General features: G+C 43.4%; 1 protein-coding gene across 2 annotated transcripts in view; it reads right to left on the bottom strand.

The window, feature by feature from the left end:
- LOC138590964 (protein jagged-2-like) overlaps positions 1-24,044 on the bottom strand; it is a 61,706-nt gene that overhangs the window by 8,706 nt on the left and 28,956 nt on the right. Inside the window, exons 4-21 of one of the 2 annotated variants that reach the window (XM_069661415.1) lie at positions 23,737-23,991; positions 22,991-23,051; positions 14,581-14,711; positions 13,890-14,009; positions 13,649-13,762; positions 13,441-13,554; positions 11,632-11,745; positions 10,602-10,648; positions 9,995-10,168; positions 9,529-9,679; positions 9,268-9,432; positions 8,771-8,884; positions 7,214-7,327; positions 6,202-6,315; positions 5,903-6,022; positions 5,433-5,460; positions 1,205-1,290; positions 448-561 (exon numbers count right to left, since the gene is read on the bottom strand). In XM_069661415.1, coding sequence (XP_069517516.1) covers positions 448-561; positions 1,205-1,290; positions 5,433-5,460; positions 5,903-6,022; positions 6,202-6,315; positions 7,214-7,327; positions 8,771-8,884; positions 9,268-9,432; positions 9,529-9,679; positions 9,995-10,168; positions 10,602-10,648; positions 11,632-11,745; positions 13,441-13,554; positions 13,649-13,762; positions 13,890-14,009; positions 14,581-14,711; positions 22,991-23,051; positions 23,737-23,991 — 2,136 coding nt within the window. The remainder of the gene's footprint in view (positions 1-447; positions 562-1,204; positions 1,291-5,432; positions 5,461-5,902; positions 6,023-6,201; positions 6,316-7,213; positions 7,328-8,770; positions 8,885-9,267; positions 9,433-9,528; positions 9,680-9,994; positions 10,169-10,601; positions 10,649-11,631; positions 11,746-13,440; positions 13,555-13,648; positions 13,763-13,889; positions 14,010-14,580; positions 14,712-22,990; positions 23,052-23,736; positions 23,992-24,044) is intronic. The other variant, XM_069661416.1, reaches the window with a different exon arrangement.

The following is a 24,044-nucleotide window of genomic DNA, read 5'->3' as shown; positions in this document are numbered from 1 at the left end:
GGCGCCAATTTCAAATATTATTGATTCTATTGATTACAGAGAACAACAGCTTTGACTGACAGTGGCTTTTTCCAGGAGCAAACTGCTCCTTTAAGACATCTGTGTTAAGACCGAACCACCTTCAAGTTTGGTTTTCTTCACGTTAAAGGTGCTTAAAAATCAATCTTCTAATACATGAAAATCTATCATCCATCTTTAACAGGAAAGTAGCCAACATCTTCTTATATTTTATCCCTATAGAAACATTTTTTTCATGATTTAAAACACAAACAACAAAAATATTCAGTCACTTAAAGGCAGCAAGGAGCGCAGATTTACAGACAATACAAGCTGCAGACCAGCTGCCATTAAAGTGTTTTTTTTACTTTATTATAGTCACTGTAACAAAAACATTGCAGTAAATCTAAGTCAATAAAAAAGCGTAAGAATGAGATTTATTGAACTCACACTCCTGACAGCGAGATCCAGCGTACCCTGGAGGACAAACGCAGCGATAGCCGTTGATTTCATCCATGCAGGTTGAACCTTCAGCACAAGGAGACGACTGACACTCGTCTATGTCTGTAAAAGATAAAAACACAGTTATTATGTATTTTACACCTGAATTATGTAGAGAAACTTTATATTAACTTAAAGGCCGAGTGTGGACGGTCTGGACAAGTTCTCGAGCATCAGATGTTGAATCTTGAGTTCTAAAAACGGAGCTGAAGAACAATCTCTCTTCTCATATAACAACCATAATTTATACATTTCACACAGCTCTTTCTACCGTTCTTTGTTTCTCCTTCAAATCTTTCTGAAGCTTATCTTCAGCACAGAGAAAGCTGAGCTTTGAGGGATTTGAGCGTTATATTCAAATATCTTCAGTGAGTGATGGAACTCAGGGAATCGATCCGTGCACAAAGGCTCTTTAGCAGTTTGGTTTGAAACGCTTCAATTGGATAACACTCAGGTTCTGAAAAGGCCTTTCTGAAGAGATTTCTCCCAGAAGGCCGCGGGAGAGCTCACTGACCCCGTCCGACGAACCTCAGCTCTGACCCCGGCTCAGCGCGGAGGGGAGAGGTTAAGACCGTCTTCCTAAAAGGCTTCCTAATCTGTCGCCCTGAAACAATCGGCTCACGCTCCCCCTGCCGCGGCCTTTCACCTCTGACCCCCCGCCCACCTGACCCCTCCACACGCCTCCCTCCGGTTCCCAGGGACTCACTGATGCGGCAGTCCGGTCCGGCGAATCCTGGGGCGCACTCGCAGCGAAACCAGTTCACGCCGTCGACGCAGAGGCCGCCGTTGTAGCTGCAGAGAGGGAAGAGAGAGAGGCACATGAAGGCACCGCTGCTGCAGAGCAAACACTCAAAGAGACACTGAGAAGGTGAATTCCTTTAAAGCGTCTTCAAATTTCTTTCCTGAGGGTAAAAACTTTCTTCTTCTCCACGCAGGTGGGCTCTTAGAAAACTGTAAAGCAATGAAAGTATGACAGGACCTCTGGTGAGCCGTATCTACCAGGGATGGTAATGGAATGTGATACTGTTATTTATTCAATTTAAGTAAAAATAATAAACCTCTAAGTCTTGACAATAAATCACAGTTTGTCACAAAGTTCAGTAAACACTGTGACACATTGGCTTCCAATAAAAGGTTCTAAAATGTGTCACTGTGGAGAAGACGTCTGGTTAGCAGAGGATGGAGTAGGTGGGTGGTTTTATAGCTCCCGCTAACAACTTTTCATTTCCCATTAAAAACCCTAATTTTGTTCTTGCAACAACCTTTATCCTAAACTTAATTTAAAACAGCAACAAAATACGGCACAGATATGTCCAAGTCCGGTAAAAAGACCCAGCAGCAGAATGCTCCACGGCTAGCGCTAGCAGCAACGCTAGCTTAACACACATTTCGGACCTGCTTGAACAGCACAGAGCAGCTCTAGCCGTGGACTTCAAGCCATCGTTTGCAAATTTGGATACCACGGAGGAGGTTAGTCAACGTCTGGAGCAACTTGAAGCTACATGCATGTTGCTACAGCGAAACAACAAGCGGCTGAGTTCTAAGCTTGCTGATTTAGAGGGAAGGAGTAGGAGACAGAACATTTGTATCGTAGGCTTAAAATTTGTCACCTGCCCACTGCGCTGCATCATGCTAACTTTAACATACAGCCCAATGTGATGCATTAGCTTCCCTTGCCTTGTTCTTTAAAGCCCCCCTCCAGTGAACATCAAGTGTTTAACCGTGTAAACATCTCCATGTGGTGTTCGTCATGTGCTACGAGACATATCAGGGACAACATCAGCAGTCATCTCCATGGCTGGGCCTGTCTGCTTTTAAACTGCAGTGTACCAAGGACAGGCTGAACAACACGTTTTCAGATTGGCAGGTTTGAGACGTCACAAACCTGAGGAGCCAATCCCTTTAATGGACGGGGTGACGCTATGCATATCATTATGTGTAACCTATGGCAACCACTTTGGTGATGCGCGAGCCAGCTGTAACCGTCATCGTAATTTTTGCAAACTCACTACTGACTACTAACGTTAATGTTACTGCTACTAATTACTACATTTCAAGCTAGCTAAGCTTCAACAAGTTGCCACTGAACGATGGCAGGATAAATGTGTTACAAAGTGGGCGGGGCCTATGCAGATTAGGACATTTTTAATGAGGAAGAAGGAGGCGATGCCTTTTGAAGGATATTATGTGTCTTAAAACATGACTGGAGTTCATGGTTAAAAATCCTCAGCAAGTTTCACCTGTAGATACACTTCAAAAATTAAACAACATAACTAGCTTTCTTTTTCTGTACGACTACAACCTGATACTCATCATTTTTGCCAACTGTATTCTTTCTCTTGTCTACTATGAGAACAAGAACATGCTGGTGCTTTCAAATGAACAATAAATAACCGCTTTCATTAACATCTTTAAAAACAAACTAGAAGGAAAATAAATGAAGTTCCTTGTGGGTGACTGTAGCAGGCCCTTTTCTTTAACTTCTTTTACTTCCTAAAGACACAAAATGTAACATTACTTTCAGGTAATCTTCCTTCCAAACTAGAACTCACTGCAGGCATTATACTACACTTTTATACACATAGCTGTGAGGCCGTATTAACCCATTAATGCTGCTGGTCTCACGTTCTTTCCTCCGAGCCGCAGACAAACTCTGAGACTTTTTTCTCCCGCAGAGTTTCCACAGACTGTGAGTGTCAGCAGGCTGAAGCTGATCCCAGATCAATGTCCAGACTTCATATGTAAATCCCTGCTGACCACATACTGAGCCGTCACCCCCCCCTCCCAAACACCTCCACTTCTAACAACTACCCCCAGGTCGAGGCCGGTGAATGGCGAGAGGGGGCGTCTCTTCACACTCTCCTGCCCCCCTCTCCCAAAACCAAAACCACCGCTAATCCACCTGTCAGTCATTGTAGAGGAGGAGAGGAGGGGGGAGGACGGGGGAGGCTTTTGTCCAGGGTAGCTTCTGTTATCCAGAGGAGCTGTCAGAAGTCCCTGGTTTGATTCTACTTGGGTGTTTTTGCAATAATATTGTCGATAAAAACGTTCCTACAGCTCAAGTTGATGCATTTAAATGTCTTTTTGTTTCCACAAGCCAAATATGCTCAATTAAGAGTTATACGATTAAAAAAAGGGAGCATCTGAGGAGCTAAAATCTGACAATATTATGCATCTTTTCACACAAATTCATATAAACACGGATTACAGTAAAACTCTTAGCTGTAAACACACCGGTTCAAACACTTTCACCCACACAAACACTCAATTTCAGACTACACGCACAGCAAAAACGCCGATACCATCCTACACATGAACAAACTCAAGTACACACACCTGCAGTCACACGTCCACACCCACAGTCTTTTACGGGAAAATCCAAAGCACAACATCAGATTTGCAGGACGAGAGCGGAGCGTGGGAGTCGCCGGGAAACCCTGTAGCTGCTCCATCGCTCGAAAACGAAACGAGCTGCTGGAGTTTATCCAGAGTGACTCAGAAAATATGCAAATGTGAAGTGAGCTAATGTTTCTAGATCAATAACAGCAGAGGTGAGGATCAAAGGGGGCCGCCTCCAGTAGCGATTAATAGTCACTGGAATTTAAGGCTGCAGTTCAGACCGCCTCAGCTGAATCAACTCTGAAGATCAAGTGAGGTTAGGTTTAACTTTAATCGTTACACAACAGAGGAAACTGAGTCATATTCAACACCAAAACAGGCAACAAGCGATGTGAAAATGCAGAGACAAGTTGCAGAGATTCTTTACTGAAGGCCTCAGCATCCAACTGATCAAGACAAACGGCAGAAAACTTCAGTAACTGTTGGGCTTCTTTTGAACCAGCACTGGCCATAAAAGAACAAACACTGCATTCCTTCTAGGGCGGCACATTCAATCACAATTTGATCGTTCTCGCAATAAGACGAGAGAAGAACGAAAATTATTTTATGTAAGCAAGCCATGCTTTCTCTTGCATGGTAAAATTTAACCTATCGGGTGGAGCCCTGTGTTTCATTAGCTTTTTGATGCGATCAGATGAAGCCCGAGCTAGCATCAGCTACCCTCAGATCAATCTCGGATCCCATCTGCTATAGTCTGACGATGATACAGCTTCTGGGGACAACTGTGAACATGTCGGGCATGTAGCCAGCGGTTAGCGATAAACAACTTCCAGTCATGACTTCCTTTTCCGCCCGCGTGCTGCATCGTTTACAGAAAGAGAACCCGTTTTTCTAGTGATTGACTTTAATCAACGGGTCTTATGTTTGCTGAAATTTCAACATCATGATGCAGATGAAGCTTTGTCAGGTCTGTCCTCAAGAGGAGAAGAAAGCTACTTTTAAAATGCTTGTTTGTTGACTGGAGGTTGGATCCATCATTTCTGATGCATTCAAGGAAGTCGGGAAATCTGAACGCTGAACGGCTTTCATGACACAGCGTCAAGGGAATTTATCTCAAGTTTAATTTTTTGTCTAGATTGTTAGCTGTTAGCATACAGATGTGTGTTTATAGGGATTAATAAGAAGCGAAATCATCGTCAGATGACTCTGATGGGAGCAGGGATGTCATTAGGGCGGATTACGTTCCACCTGCTTTTGCTCTCCACACGGACTGTTTTTCCTACATACCCCGCAGCCTGCTAATACGTGATTGGTCAATATTACTCGGACTGCAAGCGTAGATTCTACATTTCTATGTGGAATCTGTAAATAAGGATTACCCTCAGATTAATTGGTGCAAAAAAAGCTTTCTGGATTGAGGAGAGACACGTCGCAAACACAGCTATCGTGTAAAACATCGGACATCGTTAATTATCACACTTCACATTGTTATCACAATATTGATCAATGTAATTGCACATGGAGGAGTTTTCTCATATCGTTCAGGCCTACTGTCTTCTAATATCTTTCAGTGTGATAAGGAAAATAAATCTTACCAGGGATGTGGATTGCAGTCATCGACATCTGCGAGAGAGAACAAATGACAATCAGAATAAAACCTGTTTGGCAGCCATATTGTTTGTTTACAAAAATGCCTCAACAGTGCGCTGTCATAACAATTAAATCTGCCCCAGAGACATGTGTCTGAACTGGAGAGCAGCTGTATCTGCAAAAACAAATAAAACACGGGCTCGCAGATTCTTCTGGTTCCCAGGCCGCTGATTTATCTTATGCAGCACTATACAGTATAATCAGGCGCTAATGTCAGCCAAGTTCTGGATTATTAAACCCACTTTAATGGATGTATAGCGCTGCATTGTCAATAGTATTCTTGATGTTCACACGATCAACTCCACAATCATGCAACTGCCTTGACTTGTCCGATGACGTGAGTGCTCTCAAGCTGTAAATATCAGAGTTGTTCCCATCCCTGCCGTCTTATCTTATGACATGAACAGTGACATACTCTGTGCACATGTGAGTCCCTCCCAGCCGTCCTTGCAGATGCAGGTGAAGGCTTCTCCTCCTCCTCCGACACACGTCCCGCTGTTCTCGCACGGACCCGAGTCACATGTGCTGTTCTTTGCTGAAAAGGGAAACAAAGAAGATCGTCTGAAAAAGTGTTTATTCTGACCATCCCACAGAGCTGCTTTTTGGCCTGTGGTCACACTCTGGCAGGTCGTAAAAATGTAGCATCACAATGTTTTATCACACTATTATTACCAGAGCCATAAGAGTGTAATTAGAGTGCAGTGAGTGCCTGACCTGTGTTGCAGGTGCTGCCACCCCAGCCTGAGGGGCAGCTACACAGGAAGGAGTCTCCGTGGTCGTAACACGTCCCTCCATTACTGCAGGTAGTGGAGTCGCACTGGCTCTCACCTGCACAGAGGACGCATGGGAAACAGATTTCAAACATTTGACTCCGAGCCAGTGCTGAGGAGCGATTACTTCAGCTGAGTTCAAAGATGCCGTCAGAGGGTAAAACAAGCCAGCACAGCAGCCGGTGAGGGCATCATGCTTCAGTGAGATTAAGAGGTAGTTAAAGAATATAAGACCTGACATGTAGGAGAACATGGAAACAGAGGACAAAGACGCCATTCATAAAAGCTCCATGGGCTCATCTTGAATTTTTGTTCAGTCACTTACTTGCTTAAAGTAAATATCTCAAAGATTTTCATTTAAATAAATGTCTGTTAATTCACTATCTATCACCGAATGAGGTAACAGCGCCCAGTTAGTGACGCGTTTTCCTTCATCCAGCAGTGGTTGGTCTGCCAGAGAGGGTAGGCGGAGCTAAGCGGCTGCTTTTCCGCTCTCTGCACGTGTTGCGAGTAAACAGTAATCTACTACGGCTGAACAAACAAAGAAAAGATGGATGACTACAGATACAACTTCAAAAATAAGTGAAAATCCAAAGAAAAAGAAACAAACTCGACGCTCAGATGAAGCAAACAGTCTGAAAAGGAAAGCGAGCGTCAGCGAGGAAAATCAAGAGTTACAACCGGAGCCAACCGTGGACGTCACACATGCAGCACTGTCTGGATATCTGGGAAGTGTGCTCCCACAATTACCGTTTATCACCATAGGTGCCGCCAAAGAGAACTGAGATCTTCGCAATTACAGCTTTAACAATCAAAGTAATATTTTTCTAACTATCTCGCGCTACCTCAATCAATCAGTGGCTTAAATCACCATTTAAACTAACAGACTACTTACAAAGACACAAACACGCAGCTTAAACACACAGATGTCTTCACAAACATGGATGTTAACTTACGTGAGTGGCAGGTCTTTCCCTTCCAGTTGTCGACACAGTTGCAGTAGAAGTCGTTAAACAGATCGACACACTGGCCTCCGTTCTGACACGGGTTCCTGTTGCACTCATTCACATCTGGAACAAAGTCAAACAATGTGTAAAACTTCAACTTCAACACATTTCAGGAAGCACAAAGAAACAATGGTGGCACCAATAGTGGGGGTGTTATTCCAAGGAAAACTCAGGTGTGTGATATTAAAGTCAGCTTTGGAAAAATTAAGAGACCACTGCAAAAAAAAAAGTTATTCTCCGGTTCTTCTATTTATATGTTTGTGTTTCTGTTAAATTCATGTTTTATTGCATACATTTCTCCTACTTCCAAATCAAATATTCTTATTAAGGTCTTTTATTTGCAGAAAATGTCGACTGGTTAAGAAAACCAAAAGATGCAAAGAAGATCTCTTTCAGAGCTCAAATAATGCAAAGAAAACAAGTTCATGTTTAAACAAAAGAACACTAATGTTTTAACTCGGGAAGAGTTCAGAGATCTATATCTGGTGGAAAAACCTGGTTTTTAATTACAGCGTTTAATGCATCTTTCACATTGCTGTTAGGTGACGTCAGGCCACTGTTTGCGTTAAAATTCAAGCAGCTCGTCTTTGTTCGATGGCTTTTGACCATTCATCTTCCTCTTGATCACATTCAGGAGGTTTTTAATGGGGTTCAGATCTGGACTGGGCTGGCCGTGACGTGTAGAGAGAGATGCTGATTTAAGGAACATTTGGAGTGGTCTCTTATTTTCTCCCGGAGCTATATTTACCCAAAAAAATCTGAGATTAAATTGGTATATTTCTGGGAAAAACTTAAAAAAATTATTAAAAAATAAAGACAAATATGTCAGGGAAAGAAAACGTAGATAAAAAATACTTTTTTTAAAATCAAAGAACCACAACTTACAACCTTAATCACTATAGTTTATCTCAAAATGTGAAGCCCCTCACCCAGGGCTGATATATTAACTTTGTCCTTACATGGCCCCAATAGGCTGTTGTAGTTCAATATGTAGAGAAGCCAAAACAAAAAATACTAAATGGACTCAATAGATCATTGGTGCAAAGTCAATTTGTATATTCAAACTTAGGAGAGTGTTTAATGTTTACTAAGTTCTGTTTCTTAACACTAATATAAGTAATGGTGTCGTCTGCAAATGTGCACATTGACTAATGTAAGTCACTTAGGAAACTGGTAGTTACAGAACAGATCATGAATCAGTCAGCTGTTTAAGTTGCCACATTTTTTTGCTTGCTTTTATCTCGACAACAAACCCCCTCATTGTTCTGTCTTCCATAAGATTCTCAGACTGCTGATCATTCCTCTGCTGCTGCTGTCGGCCTTTCGTGGACTCTCCTGAGACTAGACGTGACTCACAGGCTGTATGACTTAGCACGGCTCGGGTATGAAACGTGTACACCTTTGCTGTTGCTCACATTTTCCCCCAAATGCCAGTTTCTTTCTCAGTTACACACACACACACACACACACACACACACAAGCACTTAGTTACACACACATACTCACCAACATCACATAGACTGCCCTCCCAGCCGTCTGGGCAGAAACACTGGAAGGAGTTGATACCATCTATGCATGTGCCTCCGTTCTTACAGGGGGATGACGCACAGTCATTGATATCTGCAGGCAGAGAGGGGAGAAATACAAATGTTAAGCTATTAACTCCATTATTTTAGACATAATTATTCATATTCCTATCCTAGATTTGAGAATTAGAGAAAATTGAATTGATTTTTTTAGAATCTGAAAGGCATGGAGGTACAAAACCCCAAACTGCAGAGTAATTGGATGTTAAAGAACTTTTCAAAGTCTCTTTCCCTACTCGTGTTCTCCTCTGGATTTCCTTTTAGAGTTTTTTTCCCCCTTCTGTTTAGACTAAACTAAGAGAGTGATGATTAGTGAAACTCGAGTCTGCATTACCGTAAGAATCATGTGCTTCTCGGCGAGGGTAACTGATGATAAATATAGTCTGTGTGTTGTGGATCGAGCTAATAACAACTCACTCTCGTGGCAGTAGGTGCCAGTGAATCCTGGCTCACAGGAGCAGCTGAAGTTCCCGGCAGGAAGGCTGATGCAACGTCCGTGGGGGCCGCACACATTGGACGAGATGTGCCACACCCGCTTTTGGGTGTCATTGGTCGCGACGGCAACGGTGCAACTGTCAATAACTTGGATTAAACAAGAAAAGAAAAGCAGAAACTTAGAATGGAAAGTGTTTTATTTCCAGCCGGTTTGATTCAAAGATGATCTGAGTGCTGTGTTACCTTGACACCTGTTGGTCTTGCAGTGATCTTTGAGCTCTGAGCAGGTTTTGCCCTCGTAATCGTCGGGGCAGCTGCAGTAGAAATCTCCCATCAGGCTGTGGCACTGAGCCTTATTGTGACAGGGGTTCGGGCTGCATGGGTCATTCTGCACCTATAGATGGAAACCAGGGAGGTGAAGGTGTTACTTTCAAGGGTGCCAAATCATAACCAAAGTTATCTCAAGACACTTTACAAAAAGAGCAGGTCTACGCAGTACACTTTGTGTTATTTAGAGAGCGACCCATCATGGATCCACCATGAGTAGCGCTTAGCAACAGTGGCAGAAAACTTTCTTTAAACTTCAAGCAGAACCAGGCTCATGTTGAACAGCCGTCTGCCTCGACTGGATGGGCCGAAAAGTTGGATACAAGGACATGCAGGATAGAGCTAAAGCATATCTTAATAGCTGGATCGAATCCCGCCTCACCTCGCAGGTTGTGCCAGCGAAGCCCTGCAGGCATTCACACATGAACCCGTCCAGCAGGGCGTGGCAGCGGCCACCATTCCTGCACGGACTGCTCGTACAGCGGTTTCGCTGAATCTCGCAGTGGCGACCCACATAGCCCACCTGGCAAACACACTGGTAGCTTCTGGTCATCTCCTGGAACACAAATAAGAAGATGTTCAAAACGTTGCTGTTTCCGAATAGCAGAACTTAGAACTGTGATAATACTGGAGAAGAAGCGATGGAGGACTGTGGATGTTGTATTTACGGTGGTTTTCAGTATGGATTTCGGTAGCTGTGTCTAGATTTACTGGCAGTAGTTCAAATCTCACTGACAGTAATTAATTTTATTCAGAAGCTATTCACTAATGTAAGGAAGGAAAAAACGCTACCAGGCAGTGTTGGTAAAGTTTCCCAACCATAATACCCTTGAGCGCATTCTTTTATGTTGTGACAGGCGCTTTGATGATCAGCAATAATTTTGTTCTATCTCTATTAGTGTGTCATGTTAAAGAAAAGATCTCCTAAACAAAGACCTCAGTGTTTGAAAGCTCTAAAAAGTACACACTTGTCATGTCCTTAATCTTACCTTGCAGGTCCCTCCGTTCTGACACTGGCCGTGGCAGCTGTTCACATCTTCGAAGAAAACAAACAGAGAACGATCAGGTTTGACAAATTGGGGATCGGAACATGCGTCGGTGCTGGAACATGCAGCTGCTACAGAAAGGCGGTCGGTACAACCAAAGCAGGTGATGTTAGGTGAAAGGTTTGATGCAGATTTAGAGGTGCGGTAGGAACATGCGATGAACTACAGAAGTCAGAACAACCCCTCAAGATATTCTCGAAAGATTTACAACAGTTGGGAAGAAGTCAGTTTTAGATATCTGCGTCAGGAGTTAGGCCAGGGTGTGGAAGCTTTAAACAGCCATCTGAGAGGCAAGAGAAAGGGAATGAATGGAGAGCTGAAGCCGAGAGCTCTTGGCTAGCTAGCCTCTGTTCCACTAGCATCTTTATCGTAGTACATTTCCCCCCTTCAGGGTTTAGTCCTCATAAAGATGCATTTTTTTCTATACAACATAGTTAAATTAAAATAACTTGTTTTTTTCTTTAAGAGAGCAGCTAATATTTTGCTAACATTGAATAACAATGTACCGTATACCCTCAGTAGCTATTAGCACACTGTTGTAGCTGAATGCTAACAGTAGTTGAACATGTTTTTTACCACTTTTTTAATGTAAATGTGTATTTACTACTATACTGGAAAGTATAAGATACATAGATAAAGATCATTTTTGCTAGAATTGTTAGCAACACTTTCAACGCTTAATGAAAGCAGTAGCTATTCTATGCTAATACAAAACAAAAGGAGCGTTACTCCTAGCACATAAAATTTACTGTCCAGTAAAAAGTTCTGTGATTATTTATCTTGGACAAAAAAATCCCAGAAACATGTGTCGGCCATTAAAAGAGCGACTTATATCAATAAGTAATGAGGGTTACACAGAGAGCTAATGAAGCTAGTGGAACAGAAGCTAATTAGCGAAGATGACTCGGCTCTAAAAGTGCTACAGGTAGGGGGGAGAGGCTAAAGTTATGATTTTTGCTGCGTTGATACTAACTGGTGTCACAGTTTGGGCCCACCCATCCACGAAAGCAGTCACAGTGATATCCACCAATCAAGTTTTTGCAAGAGTAAGCATTGTGGCAAGGCTTCCCCTCACACTCATTAACGTCTGCAAAATGGAGACAGGAGACACAGCGAGAATGAATGAGAGAGCTAAGAACCAGCTCAGAAGCCCCATCACCAAGCGTAGCTTCAACACAGCGTACAATGACGGTCGGTCCAACTGTTCTGTTGTCGCTAGCAACCTGTAATGTTACTAGCTTCACCTGTTATAACTACCGGTATGTAATTTGGTTTTGCAAACATCTCCATTTCAGAAATGTTCCTGGCTTTGGGCACATTGCAGTAAGTTTTTAAGGATGCATCCTTAAAGTTTTTCCATTAGTTGATTGATGTTGGTAATTAATTCTAGGGGGGGTCAGGTTTTCTCTTCCTCCTACCGAGGTAAAACAAGCTCCAACTGGGAGAAAAGGCTCGTCTAACATCAGGAGAATAAATAAAAATTGTCTCTTTAACAGTATTTTATGGCTTATCAAGTGGATTTTAATCACCTGTAAATCAGAAATTATAATTAAATTAGGAATTTATTGTTTGGAACATTTGAAGTCTCCAAGATATCTGGTATAGTGTAGTAAGGCCTTTCTCTGTTAATGGGACTGGATTCAATTACATTACTAGTCGCATTGCTTTCATGACTTTTATGGGTAAAGGAATCAGAGTCTTTTTCAAACATTGTAAAATTGCCAGAACATTTACAGGGTAAAGTCCATATCAGACAGGGTTTCATGTCTTCCATGGCTTTCCATCGCCAAAATGCTTTATCCCCACCCCCTTCATCAGGGTTAATGTCTCTCTATCGCATTCCCTGCAGGCCAACCTGTGGCATTCCAAGTGGTCAGTTTCAGAGGCAGCTAACGCCGCCCCCGCCGTGCCGCCTCGCTCACTATAAACCGACACAGTGCATTAATACTACTCCCAGGAGGTAGGTGGCACCTGTTGGCCAGCTGAAACTAAACACCCCCAACCCCTTCCCAAAAACCCAACCTTCCCGGCTACCACTACCCCCCCCTCCTCGTCTCGCCCTCTCCCAGGTACCACCCTGCTCCATGAAAGGGGGAAACTCTCTGAGAATCTGTAACACAAACCGAAGCGTTTTGGCTGCTTCCCGCGCATGTTTACAGGTTATAAAGTGTTTCCTGGCTGTAGTTGAAGGTGGCGAGGGCTCCGCTATGCCGGGGCACCGCCTCACCGTAGTGTACATACCCCCCGGTTACGCCCAGTCTGGAGCCAAAGATAACCCCTCAGCGGAGTATATTTGGTCCCAAGGCTAGCAGTTGCCAGGCGGGAGGTTATTTTTAGCTTTACTCAAGTCACCTGACTCGAGTTGCAGATGATACCCAAACGAGTGTCTCCGTTGGGCATGCATTTATATATATACACACAAACACACACACACACACATACTGTGTTGAAATTAGTGGCCCTCCTGCAGTAATACTACTGGTTAAACGACACGGTATGATAAACAAACAGACAGGTATGCTGTAACTCTGCAAGCAAATGGGATTCCTGGAACGAATTCCTACAAATGGCATTCACTGTAGGTGAAGTAAACACACGCACACACACCGGGAATACACCAGCTTTAGCACTGCAACACATCATCCAGCATGCGCCGATGTTTGCACCAGGATAAAAAACACTGAAACTCAATCTACACATTAAAAACTTTGCTCTAAAATTCTTCAAATACACGCACAAACATTGTTTGGAACGTAATGTTCCAATCCGTAGTGGGACGTACCTCTTTGGCAGGTCCTGCCCGTCCACTGTGGAGGGCAGAGGCATTCGAAGGCATTCTCCAAGTCGATGCAGGTCCCGCCCTCAGCACAGGGGTTGGAGGCACATTCATCTGTGTCTGAAATATAAACAAGACTAATGTTAAAGCCATAATGACTTTAAAGCTAGGAAACAAACCACGGGTGAGATCTAATTTTCTCGCTAGTTGTCACCTTGAGCGCAGGTCGGCCCAGACCAGCCAGCCGGACAGTGACACTCGAACCCGGATGGGACTTCATGGCAGGTCCCTCCGTTGGCACAGGGGTTGGACACACAGGCGTGCTCGGCTAGAGAGGTGGGAACAATCATAAATCAGATCTATCCATCAAATTCATTCAACTGCTTGGTACGTGATGTGGCGCGAAAACCTGGATTTTGGACTTGGTTTAAAGTGTACTTGATTTAAAGACTCACCGATCTCACAGTTCTTGCCAGAGTAGCCATCTGGACAGGCGCAGTTGTACTCATCTGGCTCTGGGTTCATGCACGTTCCTCCGTTCTTACAGGGGCGGTTTGTGCCGCAGTAGTTCAGATCTGCACAGCAGAGAAGAATAATGTCACCTACTCTGCGTATCAGTGTTTAACTCAGTTTGCAATTTAGGGAGAAGACACCTAAACGCTAAGCTAAGAGACGGCAAAATTGTTCTCAAATCAAAACACCACTTTTCCTTTTCATCATTCTGCATCTCTGTTCTCTCTGGCTTCTAAAATACAACAATAACATAATGTTACAGGGTCCATCTTTTTCTTACATAAGCTTTGATTGTGGGTTACAGGGAGCACAATGTAAGAACATGTTTACAGAAAGTAATTTTGACCGTAGTTCCCTGAATCTTGACCAATCAAACAGTGTCCTCATGCGACTTATATTGCGCAAAGTAGGCACGCTTCAAAACAAAGCAAAACGTAATCTGATTTGCAAACCACACTGTAGTGCAAAGGTTTGAATGTTCTTTCCCTGTAGGTCAGGCTTGGTGAATGTAAGGGCAAGTCCAGGCATGAACTAAGCACTTCTAGATATACGAAAGATGCATATCTTAGATGTTGTTGTTGCTTCTTGTGCGGCAGAAAAAAAGAGATTAAAACACTGTTAAGGGCGTCTGACCTTTGTCGCACAGCAGACCTCCCCAGTTCTTCTCACAGGTGCACTGCCAGGGCTCGCTGCAGGTCCCGTGAACGCAGCCGGGATACGGAAGGCACTCGTCACAGAGCGGACCCTGCCAGCCGTAGTTACACCTGCAACACACAGCGAGGAATATGGTTAGTTTTACAGTCAGACACTGACATCTGGTTTACCCCTGGATGGACCACTGGTAGTATTTCTTGGTTTCTTTACTTCCTTCCTTCTATTAATCTAGTTTCCTACTTTCCTTTCTTCTTTTCTGTCTCATTTAGTTTCCATTTCCTGCTTTTCTTTTGCCTTTCACCTCTTCCGTTCTTTCTTCCACCTTACTTTTTTCCCTTTCTTCATTCTTGAAGTGATCTAAAACATTAATATAGAGATAAAAGGCCTTAATCCCGACCAAACCTTGATGACAGTCTTCTTACTTTAGTCTGATAACTTGTAATGAAGTCGTTTTCTAAGCTTTAATTGTTGCTTTTCTTTCTTACCTGCATGCTCTCGCCAGCCCTGAACGGCACACAGCGAGTTCAGCGGGTGCAACAGTGGCTGACGAGATTTTATGGTGAAATAAATGCCTCTTATTTCACAAGCACAAGTGAATTTATTCATCATTTACAGCTGCAGCCTGAGGGGCTATCGGGCACACAGATGCACTTACTTAATAACGCAGGGGGGGGGAGTTGGCATGAAGAACAGTGCCAGTTACGTAGTGATAACAAACAAGTGATTTAATGCTTTTACGATGTGTGTGAACACAGAGGAGCACTCGATGTCGGGCGACGTGCCAGTTAAACGTCTCTTCTTAGTAAACATGCCGTAGGTGCTAAAAAAAGGGATAATTCTTAATACACGTGTTGATTAGAAAAGTCCAAAAACACAGAGAGCGCTGATTGAGCTGCAGCTGAACGTCTTCATCAAGGTGAATGACGTTTGGTCCAGCTCTGATGTTAGGACACGCAGAGCAGAGGGGACATTCCTGACGGCGTGTGTGTTTGTGTTGTGTGTGTCCTGCCATGCTGCTTACAACAACTGCAAGCATTTGTAGTCATTTATCTTCTTGAAGAGGTGCTGTGAGTGACTTTGCAAACAACATGCTTTCTCACGAAGGCCTCTTTGTCCTCAGAGGATGGTTAAGATCTTTCCTTTGATCAATTAAAATGTCTTGCTTTCAGAATTTTACAGAAATTAATGTTTGTAGCTTTAAAAAAAATGTGTTGGAAACATTAAAATAAGCTTTGAAAAAGACTTGAAACAAGCTGATTTTCAGGCTGCGGCGGCATTTTGTTTTTTTACTCTTTATATGATTTAGGGCTACATTTACCGTAAAAAATTCAGTGTATAAGACGCACGTTTAATACTTTTTTTCTTCATCTTAAAAGTGGGCTGCGTCCTACATAGTGGTGCGACCGATATACCAGTATAAAATGCAGAGAGGTGTGTTATTGTGTTACGGTATTTTACTCAGACGATGGCACTATCCGGTTGTTAAGTGGTGACGTCACACCTCCGCATTAAACTGTTCCCGGGTCCAAGCTGCTACAACGTCTCCTATATGCCGCAGTGCTGTTTTATGTTTTCCTCACTGTTTTAAGTGAGGAAAACTAACTTGATTGTTGCTAACGCTTCGTCACGGACATGCACCGTCATAATCGCCATTGTAGCCGCCACCCTCTCAACAATCAACGTTAGCGTAGGCTGCCAGCTACCGCTAGCTACTGCACCGGTAGCTAGCAGGATTGCAAACTCTACATGTTGAAAACAGATGGTAGGCTGTAATTTGTGTGTTTTTAATGTGTGTTAAATGAAAATAAACTGAAATAGTGTTGAAATAACTTGTATACATGTTTTTAATAATAAATAGCTAGAAAACCTTTTTCTCTCTTGGATAAAACACACTGCGACTTATATTCTGGAATTTACGGTAATTGTTATTACCATAACTGGTTTATCTCTTATTATTTTAATTCATCATATCATCTCAAAATTTTAAAATATATGTCTATCTTTGTGTTCAGGATCAAAGTCAAAATCTTTTTATATGTTTTTTTTCAACAGTAAAAATATAATGACATCATCACATTGGAGTTTCTGGAATCAGAGAAACTGGCAATTCCAAGATAAGATAATCCTCAGAGGAGAAATTCAGTGGAATTTGCTTGATAAAGGAAATAAACTATCAATTGATAATCAGTAATATTGAAATCTAATGATTGTTTTCCAAAAGAAAGACAGACATACAGACAAAAATGACTCGCTAATAATTCATTTTTTGTCATGTGTTGCGTGTCTTCCCTCGGCCCTCTTCCTGCGCCGTGAGCTCTGTCGAGGTCAGACTTGGAATGAGCGTTGGCTTTGTGGAACGAGGGTTAGTCGTCTCAAAGGGGAGGCCAGAGAAGGGTTAGCTAATCTGTTGGTTTATGGCAGCACTCTGTTATTCCAAGGCCAGCGGTAACCTTGCCCCACCTGTCCTGTCATTTCTCCGTCGGCGGCTATTTTAGGGAGCAACAGGCCCCCCCCCCCCCCACTCCACCGCCGACACCACCACCCTCCCTCCAGTTCGACTCACAAACACTTCAAAATGGATGCCGACCAAAGTCTTCCCAGCAGTGGTGTACTTGTCTGCGGTGAGCTGTAATGGGCTGGAGTACAGTAACGCTGGAGAGCTGAGGACAGTGACAGACGGATTGCACACACAGGAGGGGCTGTGTATTGAAGTCATTTTTTGGAATTGTGTGTTTTTGGCACAAAGCGCTGCAAACTGTCAAAACAGTTGGTAAATGATTGGTGTCTAATCAGATTTGTTATCTTGTTTACTTTTCTTTGTTCAGTTACTGAATTAACAAGAGATTTTAGCAGTTTCAGACTGTGATTCATCCAGGAAAAGTTTAGACAAGAAGTTTGAACAAATTTGGCCTCAGTTAAATAAAAAAAGGGTTGTCAAGACAAAAAGTTTTTACATTTCTCAACAGAAGATATCACAGTAGAGTGCAACATCACTCCGCCTCTGCCAGGTGTTATGAATACTGTCCATTAACGTTACAGCACACCGTGTATGTCTACATTAATCGAGCTGGGACCTCTGAATCACACAGCAGACTCTTTTTTCACAGCCTGATTATAAATTAAAACAAATAGATAAATGTACATGATAAAAACTGCTGATCTGTGAAAACCTGCAGACACAATGTGTGTCCACATTCAGTGGCTGCAGGCTTCGAAGGCGCGTCGAAGGCTATCCCAATCCGAAGGCTCCTTCAGATGTGCTGACAAACGTGTCCTCCGTTTCCCGGGCCGCGAAGGATGGCGGACTCTTACACGGCTGAGGAATACACGTTTAAATGTCACCATTTTTGGTTTCAACTAAATTGAATAGCCTGCATGACAAACAAATTATCTTTAAAATAATAGGTTAACTTACTCGACGACAGTTACGCTAGCTAGTTAGCCCGCTAGCTACCTGATGCTAGGCGTCAGGAGCGGTGTTTGGTGACGCAAGGGTAAGGGCGGGAACAACTGGTGAGGCAAACAGGAAATCCTCTGTAGACCAGACCGTCTCATTTCAGTTCGGCTTTAATGGTCTATACAGGCTATGAATGATCCTCTGTGGACCGCCTCCTACGAAGGCTGCAGCCCCTGGATTGGGACACAGCTACAGAGAGCAGGAGAATGTTTGGGTTGCTTGGCAACAAAACTAGTTGAGTTGGTGGGGAAAAAAAATCTGTTGTTGATTTTTACTTTTTACTACTATCGGCCTACGCCCGAATCACAGCCGTGATGATGTTCAGGATCACTCCCTCTCATGCTAAGATACTGTATCTGCGTGCTAAAATGCTCACAGTGAAGATGCAGGCTTGAAGTTGCTTAGCATCCTAAACTGATAAGGTTCACTATGTTACTTTAGCATGTTAGCATGCTAGCATTTGCATAGCTGTACTAAGGACCAGTGCAGCTCAGGCTAATAGGAATATCATTACTTTGCAGCCGTATTACTGTGCAAACTCATAATCATAGGAATTCAAATTCCAGGGTCTTCATGGCTTTGGACCTTTAAACATCTATCAAGAGATTCCATATCGTTGGAGTTCATGTATCAGAGACTGATCTTCAAAGGTGCAGCGTGAGCTCTCATGGTGTTAAAACACACACAGTTTGTTTCAGGCACAATTTGTAAGCTGCAGCAGCTTTAACTGCAGGCACGGCCGCAATAACTTTAATCTGATTTAATTTGGTGAGCGCAGCCCAGTTATGTGACTGTGTGTGTCTCTGTGTGTGTGTGTGACACAGTGCTGTGTATTGTTTACTACAGTATGTGGTGCTGTCCAGCGCTGCGGTCGGCGGCAGTGCCCTGCACACTGTCAGCCGTGCAGCCGTGGTGACAGCGTGGACAGTCTGTCTGGCTGCAGTGTGGGAGAGCGGGGGAAATGGTTTCGGGCAGCCACAGGCCAAGGGTGGCATTACCCACAAGCCCCGTCGCCGGGCCCGCTGCCGTCCCATCAATGGAAGGGGCCAGCCGGAGCTGAAAATATCCCGCCTGCCCGCAAACCCCCGCTCTGCTGCTGTTCCCCCTCAGACTAACCACACCCAGAGGACGAAGCGGTGGGCAGGGGCAGAGGTAGAGGGGGCTCAGTGTGTGTGTGTGTGTGACTGCTGAATTATTTACAGGCAAGCCGCGCACCCAAATCCAGCGGACGGACTTAGCCCGCTGTTGCCTAGCTACATGTTTAGTAGTGTCACATGAGGGAGCGTAGGTTGTGAGTGTGCTGTGTGTAAGAAATAAGATACCAAACACACATTTTTAGTTTTCCTGTGCCAGCCTGAGAAGCTTTTTTCCCTGTTTCTCTCTTTTTCTTTTCCTCAGAGCTTTACTCTGTCTTTAACCCTTCACTGTCTGTTTGTTTTTACCCCAGCTTATTTCTCTCCTTCACTTTTTCTGACATCAGATTGAACCGTATTTGTTAAGTTTGTGTTATAACCGTTTGATTTCCCTGTCAAGCTACAGGATACATTAGTGTTGTTAATATTTAGGTTTTATTGATGTGTTTTTTTCCAACATTTTTATTAAATCTGATACTTGTAATAATTTAATTTGAATAGAAACAAACCAAATTTTTGACTTACTAATATAAAGGTAATGCCACATTATGTTGTCAAACAACAAAGTAATCCATAGTCCATGATTGTGCCTCTCCATGTGGTGTTCTTCGTGTGCTACGAGACATATCAGGGACAACATGAGCAGTCATCTCGATGGCTGGGCCTGTCTGCTTTTAAACTGCAGTGTACCAAGGACAGGCTGAACAACACGTTTTCAGATTGGCAGGTTTGTGACGTCACAAACCTAAGGAGCCAATCCCGTTAATGGACGGGGTGACGCTATGCGTATCATTATGTGTAACCTATGGCAACCACTTGGGCGATGCGCGAGCCATCTCTAACCATCATCGTAATTTTTGCAAACTGACTACTGACTACTTACGTTAACGTTACTACTGCTAATTACAACATTTCAAGCTAGCTAAGTTTCAACTAGTTTGCCACGAAACGATGGCAGAGACGTGCTTTGTTTTCACGATGGGGGGGCGGTTGGAAATGTGCATAGTGGGCGGGGCCTATGCTGATTGGGGAATTTTTAATGAGGGAGAAGGAGGAGATGTTTAGGGAGGAGTTCTAACTCGAGAAGTAAACTTTCTGCCAAATTTGAGACGCAAACCTGATCTCAAGGTTTTCTCTTGCTTTATTGTATCCCTTATTGAACTAAAGCTCACCTGGTTAATACAACACAAAGGCTACGCTACACTCTGACATGCATGAACAAAGACAGCATTCAGAGAGACGGAGAAATGTTGTATTAAATAGACACTCTTGTTTCTTTCCCCATTGGATTATCAGAAAAGTACTGTTAATACACTTACATTTTGTCCTTTTATTCTTAGTTTGTTTTATTGTGTTAGCTTTTATATTTCAGTGATTGGATTATGTCATGGGGATAGCTAGCTTTGAAGCTAGCTCTTCATTTACCCTGCTGATTATAATGTTTCTTATTTGATTTACGAGAACCGTCCCCTTTAAACCAACAACAAAAAGGCTTTTATTCTCTCCTATTCAAAGGATGTTATCCATCTTATCCTCTTTCTCAACACTGTGTGTACTGTACGTATGAGTGTGTGTGTGTGTGTGTGTGCCCCTGATTATGATGAAGCTCCAAATCACATGTTGAGGCACATTCCAGGGTGTTCCTCTCTCTTCCATTCCTCCGGCCATTTCCAATGAGAAATGTCAGCCTTATTTTCTCCTTTTACGAGATCTTTACTAAATCAAACCTGCCTCGGTATAAAGCCCTCACACCCCCCCCCCTCCCCCTCTGCCACCTCTCACCCCCCCCTCCTCCTGTATTCAAATACTTGCTACTGTGTGTGTATGTTTGTGTGCAGTTCAAGCTCCTCAGTTCTCTTTGCTGCCTCCTCTCCTGTTCACATAACTGCTGCAACAAACACCTGGTCAGCCTGTTTTAAATGCTCATAGTGCCGCCATATTTAATTAAGTAACTGTAGTGCCCTCCTGGTGTTTTCATGCCGTACATAATCTGAGCATCAGGTACACTCATGAAAACAAGGAAGTCAGGTGTTAGCGTCAATATTAATCGAAGAACAATATTGCTTTTAACAATTAAATTGGCCTTTGCATTCCCAGTGTGGTGCTCAAAGTTTTACTAGGTCCTCTGTTGGAAGCAGGTGCAAACTGAACTGTCTCGACAGCGTCCAGCCTCGTCCAGCTTCATGCGTTCTCTTAGGAAAGCGAGTGAAACGTAGCTCTCACACACGGTCAGTGCTGAGACGCCTCTTTTAATCCTGTTATTCATTATTTATGATTTATGTCCAGTTGCAAATCTCGATTAAAAATGCGGAAAATCTTGGATCAACGTAGCGCTAATCTTGGATCCGATTGTAGCCTGGTGAACATGCTGGGCGTGTAGCCAGCAGTTGGTGATAAACGACTTCCAATCAAGACTTCCTTTTCCGCGTGCTGCATTGTTTACAAAAAATTTAACGGGTCTTAAGTTGGCAAAAATTCCAACATCATGATGCAGATTAGTAAAAAGTCAAAATGAAGCTTTGACAGGTCTGTCCTCAAGAAGAGAAGAAAACTGCTTAAAATGAGAAGTTTGTTGAACGGAGGTCAGCTCGATCATTTCTGATGCGTTCGAGGAAGTCGGGAAATCTGAACGCTGAACGGATTTGTGACACAGCGTCAAGGGAATTTACCTCAAGTTGAATTTTAGATCTAGAACAGATTGTTAGCTGTTAGCATGCAGATGTCTGTTTATAGAGATTAATAAGAAGCTAAATCATCATCGTCATTACGGCGGATTACGTTTCGCCTGCTTTTGCTCTCCACACGGACTGTTTTTATTGCATACATCGCAGCATGCTGATACGTGATTGGTCAATATTACTTGGAGTACAAGCGTAGTACATACGGCAACCAGAACACTTGCTGTCCCTAAAATCCACGTCCCGGCCTGAATCAATAAAAATACAATATTTCAGCTGCTAACATGATCAAATGTTTCATTGGTAAAGTTGGTTGTTCCATTATTAAGACAACATCTGCCACGTTCACGTCTTTTAACTACGTTTCAATCATTTTTTATCTTTCCAGAGATCCCAAAAGTTTCATACTGTGCTTTTTATGCATCATTTTTTAATGATCTTACCTGTCCTACTGGGTTGAATATTAAAAATTTATAATTAACCATCGGACCTCGAGTTTCTTTGTTCTTGAATATTAAAAGTTTCAGCTAAGCTCTGTTTACACCCCCACCCCTCTCCCTCTCTGCATCCCTGCCTGCCTCTTGTCTGCAGCTTATTCGGAGGCATCTACACACAGGTGCCAGCCATAACAAGGCCCAGGATGGGAAGAGGTGATGTGGGCTGCAGACATAAAGGGGGTGCCTGTAGGGGAGGGGGGAGAGGGGCACAGTGCTGCTGGAGGATGACGAGGGAGGAAACATATAGCAACAAAAACAGGCCTCTCTATCTGTGTGTGTGTGTGTGTGTGTGTGTGTGTGTGTGTGTGCGGGCAGGAGCAGGCCAGCTTTAGAACAGGAAGTAGAACAATGGCTTCTGGATCAGGCTGGAGCTGAGGGATGGAGGTGGAGGGATGGGGGGCACTTTACAGGACTAGCATGGGGGGGATGTAGCGGGTTAGCATGCTTGGTATGTTATCAACAACCCTCCCTCCCTCTGTCCCTCAACGCCTCATCACTCTGTTGTGTCGCTACTGTTACAGCGACTAAAAAGAGCAGATTCTACATCACGCTGCAGCGGCGCTGTAGGTGAACAACATACAACACACAACAAAACAATAAGGTAAGAGAAGGGAGGTGACTCACTTGCATTCCCCTGGCACGCTGCACGTCCCATGCTGGAGGCTGCATCCCTGTTTGCAGATGGCTTTGGGAAAAAAAAGTGACAAGTTTGTGTCAGTGTCTTTCTAAAAACCATCACCATTCCATCAGCTTTTTCTGTTCAGCAACATCACATCATCTCCAAGTGGCTGTCTGGCACGTTGTTCTGCAGATGGTTGAACCATTAAAATCTCATTTCCTGTTTTTTTTCTTGTTTGTGAAAAAGCAGAGAATCTTGGCTGCGGTAACAATGGATGGCAGAGTTATCGTCGTAAAAACTAAAGGTGACGAGAGTTTCCAAACATTCTTTGAATTCCTGCGAGGTGACACTTGGCATGAACTTCAATGAACTTCAAAACATTGCCCATAAAGGCCAGGTAGGAGGTAAAAACTAAGAAAGCTAAGGTCATGTCGAAAACATTCTTAGTGTGCTGCTCTTGGCTGCAAAGCTTTGGCAAAAATAATGGTTTGCTTTTTACCATGTATTTTAACCTTTAACATAAACGTGAAATAGAGATACAGCGATAAGAAATTCAAATATTTGTGTGAAATCAGATTTAAAAGTTTGCAGCACAAACACAAGTTTAACAGTATTGCTTTCCTACTTCATGAAAGAAAATCTGTTAAAAACAGTACTTTCTATTTGTCAGTAACAAACAGGAAGTAGTGAAAATGAGGAGCCTTGTGAACACATTCACACTTTGGCCATTGCATTGACGTCTTCCCCGTACCTGTTTTGCAGTCAGTCCCGGTCCAGCCCTCGATGCATTCCCTGTTCCCAAACTGGTCACACACATAATGGCCGAAGTAGTCGTCACGGGGACGGCAAACTTTGTTGCACTTGCTGCCATAGTAGTGTTCGCTGCAGCGCACCCTGATGGTGTACTCGAGGCTGGCGATCAAGCTCTTGTACTCCACCGCCTGCTTCTCCTCTCCGGGGTTGATCATGCTTTTGTAGATGCTGCGCTCGATAAGCAGCTCATCATCTGGAAAAGAGACAAACAAATCAATAAAATCGTGTTAAAAGAGTGTCGCAGCT

Source organism: Semicossyphus pulcher, unplaced genomic scaffold (genome assembly GCF_022749685.1).
Source record: "Semicossyphus pulcher isolate SPU_LCO1_2020_fin unplaced genomic scaffold, fSemPul1.0.p SCAF_14, whole genome shotgun sequence".
Lineage (NCBI taxonomy): Eukaryota > Metazoa > Chordata > Actinopteri > Labriformes > Labridae > Semicossyphus > Semicossyphus pulcher.
Note: the sequence above shows the minus strand (reverse complement) of the source record. Positions and strands in the feature narration are given on the sequence as shown.